Source organism: Puccinia triticina, chromosome 5A, assembly GCF_026914185.1.
Source record: "Puccinia triticina chromosome 5A, complete sequence".
Classification (NCBI taxonomy): Eukaryota; Fungi; Basidiomycota; class Pucciniomycetes; order Pucciniales; family Pucciniaceae; genus Puccinia; species Puccinia triticina.
The window spans coordinates 3,223,917-3,234,809 of record NC_070562.1 but is presented as its reverse complement, the minus strand read 5'-3'; the positions used below and the strand labels follow the sequence as shown (position 1 = coordinate 3,234,809).

The 10,893-nt window shown below is 51.1% G+C and overlaps 2 protein-coding genes across 2 annotated transcripts; both read left to right on the top strand.

Moving 5' to 3' along the window:
* Window positions 1-95: 95 nt before the first annotated feature.
* On the top strand, window positions 96-1,992 carry PtA15_5A394 (uncharacterized protein; the record flags this gene model as incomplete). The annotated part of the gene is made up of 2 exons (XM_053169150.1): window positions 96-1,131; window positions 1,193-1,992. The coding sequence occupies 2 exons, from the start codon at window positions 96-98 to the stop codon at window positions 1,990-1,992; spliced, it is 1,836 nt and encodes a 611-aa protein (XP_053020376.1).
* An 844-nt stretch (window positions 1,993-2,836) lies between these two features.
* Window positions 2,837-4,628, top strand: PtA15_5A393 (uncharacterized protein; the record flags this gene model as incomplete). The annotated part of the gene is made up of 8 exons (XM_053169149.1): window positions 2,837-2,994; window positions 3,068-3,308; window positions 3,395-3,557; window positions 3,629-3,741; window positions 3,862-3,923; window positions 3,991-4,063; window positions 4,129-4,478; window positions 4,559-4,628. The coding sequence occupies 8 exons, from the start codon at window positions 2,837-2,839 to the stop codon at window positions 4,626-4,628; spliced, it is 1,230 nt and encodes a 409-aa protein (XP_053020375.1).
* Window positions 4,629-10,893: the final 6,265 nt, after the last annotated feature.

The following is a 10,893-nucleotide window of genomic DNA, read 5'->3' as shown; positions in this document are numbered from 1 at the left end:
TCTCCGGAGTGGGTGGTCCCTGTCACCGATCGAGTGACATCCCACCCAGCCCTAAACTCAACCACCGCCCACTTTTCAGTGACCGCACAACGACGATGAACCAGCTCAGACGCACCCTGGCCACGATCACCAGCAGAACACCACCACCCCAAAGACTGCGATATGCCAACAACCCATCAGAACTCATCATCCGCATACAGCAGCTCACCAGAACACAACAACCACTCCAGCTGATCATCCAGCTCATCAAAGCATCATCCATCCGAGTAGCCACCATCTCCGTCTGGACAGAACTATTCAAACTGCTCATCACCCACCAGCAACAGAACCAGGCATACAAACTGTTCCTCGACATCAAGCGCAGGCAGATCAAGCCAGACCACATCTTCTTCCACCACTTCCTCCACCTCATCACCACAACCCCACAGCCCGCCCAGAAACACTTCAGCCCACAGAGAATCACAGCCATCTACCAGCAAGCACTCCAAGCAGCAGAAACACCAGCCCACAGGACCAGCCTCGGAAACCTCTATCTCCAGGCACTCATCCACCACCACCACCACCCAGAAGCACTCGACGCCTTCAACTCGCTCCTCACCACCAACACAGCCGACCCAGCCACCATCTACCAGATCACCCAAGCACTCTCACCCACCAACAAACACCACCTCAACCGCGCACGCACGCTCATCGAATCACTCACCACCAACACCACCCTCCTCGACCTGCGAACCACCCTTGCCCTCGCCAACCTCTTCCTCAGATCCACCGACCCCGCCGACCACCAGTATGCCGCCGAGCTGGTCGAGAAACGCCTCGGGATCGAGCTCGCGCCCAACCCGTACAAGTTCTGGACCAAGACCACCCAGCCCATCCTCCGCGGCCCCCAAGACTCACCAGACTCACCTGACCCAAAACAAAAACAACAGACAATCAGGTTCGAGCCCGGCCAGCTCACCACCCTGCTCCGCATGCTCCTCAAGATGCACAAGTTCGCCCTCGTCCGACGCCTCTGGACCCAGATCTCCGCCAACCCTGATCTCTACCTCCAGCGGGACGCCATCGACTCCACCCATTGCGGCTTGGTGATGTTCGCCATGGGCAGGTGTCAGGCCATGAACGAGGTCGAAGGTATGTATCACCACCACCACACACAGAAAAGAGAGATGCTGAGCTCACTCTGCACCAACAGCGCTGCTCCGATGGATGATCGAGGCGGGCACCAAGCGGCTCCGGCCGACGGGCGACACGCTCGACAAGGCGCTCCAAGCGGCATGGCAGACGGAGGACGTCGAGGCCGGGATCGCCGTCCTGGCCAGTCTGACGCAGACCTACACGGGGCTGGTGGCGGAGGAGCAGCCCCCGAACGCGCTGGTCGCGCTGGCCCGGACCACCAAGAGTCTCGCCCCGCTCACGCCCTCCAACCGCGCCCTGGCCACCCTGCTCCAGGCCGCCGGCCGGCGCGGGAGAGCCGCCGAGATCGGACGCACCCTTGACGTCGTGGCGCGGTTCCGGAGGCTGCCTGCGGCCGACGCGGACGACGCGGAGCCGCCGACGACGACGACGACGACGACGACGACCTGCTGGAGGGGCACGGCCGAGCCGGCGCCGAAGGTCGCGCGCTACTGGGCCGACCAGTTCGTCTGGGTGCTCACCGACCTGCTCGACAAGCTGCTCGCCCGGCCCGACCGCGCCCGTCTCTTCGCGCCCCCGCAGATCGCCCGCTTCGAGGCTTGGAGGGCCGCCGTCGACGGCTTCCTGCAGGCCGACAGCGACCCGCTCAAGTGCGCGTTGCGCGCGCGCATCGAGCTCCGCGCCCTCGAACGCGCCCAGCGCAGGGCCCTCATCGCCGCCCAGCGCTCGCCTCCTCCTGCCTCCCACTCCTCCTCTCGCAGCTATCGGCCTTCGCGACCCCGGCCGGACACAGCTTCCTATCCATCGGGCGCCCGTCCTGGCAGACCCTCCTCTCCCCGTCCCCTGAGCACAAGATAACCCCCCTTTGGACAACAGCTCCCTCCCCCTTGATTGTTGTTTTTGTGGGAAGACTTCGAGAAAAGAAAAGGAACACAAGTTTTTTGGGTGTCTCATCCCCTGGTTCATTGCATAAGGGGCGTGCGCAGTGTCCCATCCTGAGGCACGCCTTAAGATGACGAGCGACGTCTGTGCTCGTCTGAGTTGAGTGGTGAGATCAAGTGAGTCTGGCTGTCGGCGCGAAGAGACGGTGCATGCTGCGCAGGATGTGCTGCGGGATGTATGTCGTGCGGGGAAATTGGAGAATGTTTTTCCGGGGTGGAGAAAAAAAAAAGGAAGTTTTTGAGTTTGGACACATGGCAGCGTGAACCTTGCTGGGCCTCTTCCGCTGCACGACGACGATCGCAGGCAGTTGACCACCCGCAAGCGTGGACTCGCCCATCAGAAACACCAGCATCTAACAGCATGCTCACGCCCAGCAAGTCAGCCGCCGCCGTCCGGCTCATCCAAGCCGCCCGCCAGTCCTTCGCCGGCTGCCAGTCCCACGCCTGCCCCTGCCCAGCCCACCAGGCCCCACACTCGCCCACCGACATCCGCTCCGCCGCCCGCTCGATCCTCTCCGCCGGCCGCGCCCGCTCGCTCGCCAGCGCGCCACTCGCCTCGCTCACCGAATACGCCTTCGAGGTCTCCGCCGCCCAGCTGCGTTGCGTCCCATCCCCTCCTGCTGCTGCTGCTCGATCTGACTCTCTCTTCCTGTTTTTCCCGGACATGCAGGCTTCGGGGAAGGAGTGACGAGGGTAAGCGGGCCTGCCGTCCTGTGCTGGACCGAGCAGACTGACCCTGGTGTCCGCAACAGGAAGTGGGCATGGATTTCGCGAACATGAAGGCCCGCAAGGTGGGCGTGTTCACGGACAAGACGGTCCTGAACCTGTACCCGGTCAAGGCGGCGCTGGAGTCCTTGGAGACGGCGGGGATATCGTACGAGGTGTTCAGCGAGTGCAAGATCGAGCCCAACCAAGAGAGGTGAGCCCTTACATGCCCCCCCGCGCCCACCCGCCCCATCTGCGGCACGGAAGCTGAAGGGAGGATGAACCAGCTGGGAACGGGCGATAAGCTTCAGCCGGGCCCACGACTTCTCCCACTTCCTGGCCGTCGGCGGGGGCTCGGTCATCGACACCTGCAAGGTCGCCAACCTCTACAGCTGCTACCCGGACGCCGACCTGCTCGAGTTCGTCAATGCGCCCATCGGCAGGGGCGCGCCCATCGAGCGCACCCTCAAGCCCTTGATCGCTGTCCCTACCACCGCCGGCACAGGCTCCGAAACTACCGGCACCGCCGTCTGTCCCCCCCCCCCCCCTCTCTCTTTCTTGCTTGGATCTATATACACCACTGACACGCCTCCCACGGCGACAAACGGCGGTAGATCTTTGATTATACGCCGCTGCAGGCCAAGACGGGCATCGCTAACAGGGCCTTGAGACCCACCCTCGGAATCGTCGACCCCTTGAGCACCGACAGCTGTCCCCGAGCGGTGCATGTGAACAGCGGCCTCGACGTGCTCTTCCACTCGCTCGAATCTTACACCGGTATCCCCTTCCCCTCTCTCTCTCTCTCCTGCGAAAAAAAAAGGATTCCTTCTGACCAGTGTGGGGCGCAGCTATTCCGTACTATATGCGCTCCCCCCGCCCGTCTAATCCCAAGTACAGACCCGCTTATCAAGGCCGAAATCCGATCAGTGACGTCTTCTCGCTCTGGGCATTAAAGACAACCGTCAGTCTCTTCCTCTTTCTTTCTCTCAAAATACCGGGAAAATCTCCCCGGCTGTCGATCGGACCATATATACTCGTCGAGATCACAATGTCGTGTTGATTTCGGCTTTTGTTGATTTAGGTTAAATATCTTCCCAGAGTGGCGCGCGATCCGACCGATAGAGAGGCCAAGACCCAGATGCTGTGCGTACTACTTAACAATGTTAAACAAGTCATGGGCTCATCTTTGGGGGTGGTGAGGGTTGTATAGGCTTGCGTCTACTTTCGCTGGGATTGGGTTTGGGAACGCGGGTGTGCACTTGTGTCACGGATTTTCGTACCCTGTAAGCAGAGAAGCAGAGAAGCGAAAGAACGGTCCAAAGCTAAGCGGGATGGCGTTGCTCTGCAGATCTCGGGGCTGAACAAGAAGCTAGCCAAATGGAGCGGGTCGGGGTACGAGGTCGACGGGCCCCTGGTCCCGCACGGGCTGTCGGTAGCGCTGACGGGCCCGGCGGTGTTCCGGTTCACGGCGGCCTCGTCGCCGGACCGGCACCGCGAAGCGGCGGAGATCTTTGCCCGGGCGCGCGGCGACCCGGCGGCGAGCGCCGTCGCCGACGCCGACGTCGGCGAGCTCATCCACGACCGCATCGCTCAGTTCCTCGTCGACCTCGGCCTCCCCCGCGGCCTCTCTGCAATCGGATACCGTCCCCAAAACATCCAGGCCCTCGTCGCCGGCACGCTTCCCCAGAAACGCGTCCTGTGCGTCCCCCTCTGTGCTTCCCCTGCATAACCCCCCTTCCTGGCACACTCATCGCTTTCTTGTTTTTTTTTTTGTTTAGTGATCTCGCGCCGGGCGACTCGAATGCCGAGGCCTTGACTCAAATCTTAGAGAAAGCAATGTCTTTCTAGCCCATCAATCTCATCACCCACCTTCCGGTGATCCTCGCTTTTGCATATTTCCTTTCCTTTTACTATCTCTACATAGGATCGTCGTCGTTTGCCTCGCTTGTTTTTTTGTACATGTGCACATTTTCACGTCTTATGTTGTGAGACTTCAAAATGTATGTTTTATGTACATCCGCAAAGCGCTGCATAGTTCCCTTATCCCGCATATTGTCTTTATCCAGCAAAGAAACCATCGGATGTGAAATCGTTTCTTAAGAAGAAAAAAAAACACGCATCCCGCAATAAAAACATATACATACTTGTCTTGTTTTAAACCAACAATGATGGGTTTAAGTAGTTTGAACTTTGATGTGTATCATAAGCTCATGACCAATTAAATGACAAATGAAAAGGAATGAATAGGAGGATGGAGATTTTGAACACATTCAAAGCTGAGTTGCATTGGATCTGTTATGACTTTCAGGGGTTAGATTTCCCTTTCATTAGGGGGGTTCAAAGTTGGCCAGGGGCAACTTGCATGCACTTTTGCAAGTCCATTTTCAGAACACTGAGTTGTGACAGTGCATGCAAGCCACATGTACTACACCCCCAAGCCTGCTTACAGTGCCCCCCACGACTTCTCTACTACCCCTCCCCCGCAAAAAACACGGAACTTTGAACAATGTGTTCACAGTCACCAGACATGTATCATATGTAAACTACATATTTTTGAGCCCTACAGAAGTAGGAGAACTCAAAAATATATGCTTGAGGTCTGTAAAATGCCTCAAAACAAAGGCACTGTAGAAGGTTTTTGAGTTGGTGCTCAATAAAATCCTTGAATACCAACTTGCAAAACTACATGCAAGTTTTGCATGGCCAACTTTGAATCCCCCTATTCTCCATAAACATGTCAGGTGCTGCGACTACAACGCACATGGAGATGGAGATCCTTGTTGGATCCTTCCTCAAGATAAACAGTCAGACCCTGCACATAGCTGTCACAATGTAATGCTTGGTGCAGCTCAGCTTAATCAGCCCTAGCCAGCTGCTTGCGGGTACGGATGCAGCATGATAGACTCACGCTCTGCCCGGCGAACTGGGCTTGTATGTTCTGCAGTTGTACTCTGTTGGAGTACATGTAGTCAAACAGTACAACCAACGGTGAAATGGTACAGTACATGTATTGGTATTTATTGGTATTGGTATTTTTTTTGAGTCTAATACACTGTATTGATATTGGATCAAGTCACCAAACCAATACAATCCATGGTATTGTATTGCCAATACATTCTGATACAATACAATACAAGTGTATTGCTGGGAGGGGCCATTGGATTGAGCGCCAATTGCCCAGAAAAGGTGTTGTTTTTTGGATAAAATACCACCATATAATTATTGTATCTTTTTTTCAATACAATACGTGGTATTGAATTCTGATGTATCAAGAAAACAATACTATACGTATTGGCCGATACCATTCCCGTATTGTATTGTTCCACCATTGGCACAACCACATCTTGGACTCATGGCAAGTAGCCTGCTCTGCCCGCACATCTTGGGAAGCTTCCCATTCTGCAAGACCTAAAAGCAAAGAGCAGGTGTACTGCGGGAACATGAGCTCTTGGTGCCAGTGTCTTCCAGTGATATTGTAAAGAAAATAAAAGATACCCACTGGCTTGGCCTGATACTGTACCAGCAACAAAAAAAGGAAGAGAGAAATTGTGCTGCCATAAAGGAGCACATGAAAATATAGTAGTTGTGTATATGAGTCAGCTCGTCATCCAGAATTTCATGTGACTTTTATCACACTCACTCATCAGACTTAAGACTCGCTTGGACTCCCTGTTAATTTATACACCATAAATAGGCATACTTATCACACATGTCACAAATTTTGGTAAATATGCTTATTTATCACTTATAAAGCAGCATCTAAAGGTGCCTAACCTAACACCAGGGGAGTTTCCTTGGCAATTGCGTGCAAGTGCCATCTCTGAACTCAGTCATAGATTTGGTTGGATCTCAGTTAGATGCTGGTTTGAGGGCAATTTCATGTCTGCCACAAAGTAAGTTTATATGAACTGGAATCATACCAAATGTGTTGTGCAATGTCTGTGTAAAATGTATGCCATACCTATGCTGAAAACCAGGCCAATTCAATGATAAGGTTTATGTGATCCTCATGTATCTTGACCAAAGCTCCTTGTATTTCAATTATCATGATTTTTGACGTCTTTGTAAACCCATACCCAGTATATTTTTTCGCTGAAACAGTTTTTGTATTTATTTTCAGGGCACACACCAAAAATCTGACAGTTCTTTTGAAGTTGTTTCTATTACACATGGTTAAAACTTAGGATGGAGTGTAGTGATACTGTGGGAGGTAGAGCTGGTCCCTAGTACCCGTTGGCGGGTACATGGGCGGTTACCTGTGGAAGTGCACAGGCACCAGGAAAAAAAAATAGTCACTTGATGGCAAGTGACATGATGCAGCTTTGGTTTCTGCTCCAGAGCTACTCCAGCGCTGCTCCAAGTCTGCTCCACCAGCACTTGTAGAGCTTGCAGGACTGCACCAGAGCACTCAATGTGGCACAGTCAGCTGATCCTAATTTTTTCCCAGGAACAGCTGATGCTCATCATAAGCTGAGCAGTAGGCATTGAATGAGCCTGGGCCAAAGCTGAGCATTGGCTGAGCCTGGAACACAGCTGAGCATTGGATATTCCAAGCCTGAAACAAATCCAAGTGTCAGCTGGACCAAGAATATTCCAAATCTGAGCATCAGCTTAGCCAAAAATGGTCCAAAGCTGAGCATCATCTTGGAAAAGGCTTGTGCAGAGCTTAGGATCAGCTGGGACAATACTGTTCCAAAGATTAACACCAGCTGGGCCAAAATTTTTCAAAAGCTGAGCATTGGCTGAGCCAATGCTGGTACAAAGCTGAGCATTGGCTGAGCCAAGGCTGTTCCAAAGCTGAGTATCAGATTTTTTGAGACTATTCAAAAGATTAATATCACCTGAGCCAAGGCTGTTCCAAAGCTGAGCATCAGCTGAGCCAAGGCTGGTCCACAGCTGAGCATCAGCTGAGCCAAGGCTGGTCCACAGCTGAGCATCAGCTGAGCCAAGGCTGGTCCACAGCTGAGCATTGTCTTAGCCAAGGTTGGTCCACAGCTGAGCATCAGCTGAGCCAAGGCTGGTCCACAGATGAGCATAAGCTGTTACAGGAGTGGTCAGACTCAGAATCTGAGCATTGGCTGGGCCAAGATTTATCCAAATCTGAAAATCAGCTGAGCCAATACTGGTCCAAAGCTGAGCATTGGCTGGGCCAAGATTTATCCAAATCTGAAAATCAGCTGAGCCAATACTGGTCCAAAGCTGAGCATTGGCTGGGCCAATGATAGTCCTAATCTGAGTCTAAGCTGAGCCATGACTGGAATAAAGCTGAAAGTAAGCTGGGCCAGGACTGGTTCTGATCTGGGCAACAAAGCTGAGCATGAGCTGGGCACCAAAGCTGAGCATAAGCTGGGAGCTAAAGCTGAGTATCAGCTGACCAGAAATGGGGATCAGTGGTGCCCAGCAGAAACTGAGGATCTCCTGTGGAAATTCTTAAAGTGGTTAGATGGTGGGTAGATGATGGGTAGATGGTGGGGAGCCCGCTGGAGCTGGTATGATGTCACTTGTCATCAAGTGACTATTTTTTTTTCCTGGTGAGGTACCCGCCAGGTGCGGGCAGCGGTGGGTAGTTATGATACGCTACGATAACCGCCGTTATCTGTGTAGCGTAACGCTTGCCGTTACTGCGCTCAGGCGTTAGCGCTACTAGTAACAACTAGTTGTAACCCCGGGCCCGTATCGTAACGGGCCTGATTATTTTGGTGCGTTACTTGCGTTACTAGTAGCATAACACGTTAACCACCGGTGAACGAGATAAAGAGGGGCAAATGGCCCCCTCTGGATCATATGCAGTCCGATATCTGCCCCTCCGTGCGGGAAGATATTGTAATGGATGTTAAATGCCATACATCCTGGGTGTGTGATATTGTAACGCACTTCCGTTACGGTTAACGGTAACGGTAACAAGAGAAAAACCGTTACGATGTTGGTACATTACCAATAACCGTACCGTAACTACCCACCGTTGGTGCGGGTGCGGGTTTCCAGTCTGGGTCAAAATTCAGGCAGGTACCCGCGCGCAAATCGCCAGTCTGCACAGCTCTGCTTGCCCCTAGGGTTTATTGGCGGGTAATGGGTACCTGTGGGCGACTACCTGTGGAAGTACGCAGGTAACTGCCAGCAGGTGCGGGTGTCCAGTCTGGGTCAAAATTCAGGTAGGTACCCGCACCTGCCGGGGGTACCTGGGTGTGAAGTTTCAGCTCTAGTGGGAGCCTAACGGTGAAACCAATCCATGACAGGTATCAGCATTGGGGATGTGTAGTGGAGGACTTCCTGTCAATCTGCAGCCCCCTGCAGAGTCAGATCTGCAGCCAGAAAACCTTAATTGTTGCGGGGAAATGCTGTCCCAGGGGGTGGAGATCTGGTTCTGCAGGGTCAGTAGATCTCAACGGGAAGTCCTCCAGTATCAAAATACTATCCAATCTTCTGGATTGGTATTGTATCAGGGGGCCTGTCTGATACATGGTATCCAATGATTCATGTATCAGCTATTCAATCCAATCCATGAGATTTCTGCAGGGTGTATAGGTTTACCCAATATGATCCAGTCTAAAGGCCAATACATATTGGGAGTATACTCCCTTACTCAAAATACACAACAATGATAACCAATCTCAACTCCAACATACAACCTGGCCAATATTTTTTTAAACCTCTCACAGGTATTGTTTTCTTGGGCTTTTTTTCATCATCAGTCTAACCTTGGCGGTCTAACCTCCTGGTTTTTTATAGTCTAACCTCATCAACACCAATCTAGTAACCTCCTCGTCATCATCCGTCAAAAATCTTTGTCTTCGTTGGTCTGATCTCCTTGTCATTGATCTAACCTCTTCAATATTGATCTAGCAACTTCCTTGTGACTTTCAACTATGTCCAAAGAAATAATCATATCTACTCTTGTATTTGGGCCGCAGCTGAGGCTCACCGTCTCTACCTCAATCTACAAGGCAGTGTTATCTTGAAACTAAAAGTCAGCCATTTTCATTCATCTTGCTTGCACTTAAAAAACTTGCTGACTTGTTTCCACTTTTTCAGGAACTCCCGTCAAAGTTTACATTAATCCACAATATTTGGACCACTAAAGGCAACCATAACACATTTCTTGGAATCTTGGTTGCTTACATTACGGAGGATTGGGACTTTTGCATTGTGGGATGAAGTACATTGTGTCAACTCACAAGGGCAAGTTATTGGCAATACCATTTGCCAACATTTTAACCAAGTATAAGCTTGAGCAAAAGATAAGTTTTTGATTGCTTTTTTCCACCTTTCACAATAAGAAGTAAAATTATTAATTAACAGACTTACTTTGCGCACTGCAAAAAACACTTCACGCGCGCGGATTCCCAAACACTTTGCGCACTGCGGGTAAAATACACAACTTTTTGAAGATTTTTCTTGACCAATCAATAGACAGGCTTCCCATTGGCCTCTCTGAATTTTTGGGAGTTTTTTGAATCATTCTTCTATGTTTAAAAAAATCATTAAAAACCAGAAGAAATGTAGGATTTGGGCGCCCAAAAAACAAGGTTCCCATAGCCCAAAAATTTCAAATAACTTATTGAGGAATGAAAAATGTAAGAATAGCTACTTCAAAACTTTCAGCCACTTTGTGCAAGCATACGGGTCTGAAAAATAAGAAAATTCCCCGCATATTAGCACATTGCATCTAAATTATCCTCATTTTTCAGACCTGTATCCTTGAAAAAAGTGGCTAAAAACTTCTGAAGTAGGTTTTCTTACATGTTCCATTGCTCAATAAATGATTTTGAATTTTGGGTCTATGAGAACCTTGTTTTTTAGGTGCCCAAATCCTACATTTCTTCCTGGTTTTAATAATTTTTTTAACATAGAAGAATGCTTTGAAAAGCTCCCACAAAATTCAGAGAGGTCAATGGGAAGTCTGTCTATTGATTGTTAAAAAAAATCTTCAAAGAGTCGAGTATTTTACCCGCAGTGCGGGCAGTGTTTGGGAATCCGCGCACTGTGCAGTGCGCGAAGTGTTTTTTGCAGTGCGCGAAGTAACTCCGTTAATTAATTATTTTTCTTTTTCCATCACATCTTAGCTCACACAACTGACTCGGGTTCAAAATTTTTTACCATGGCTTCTGAGGTT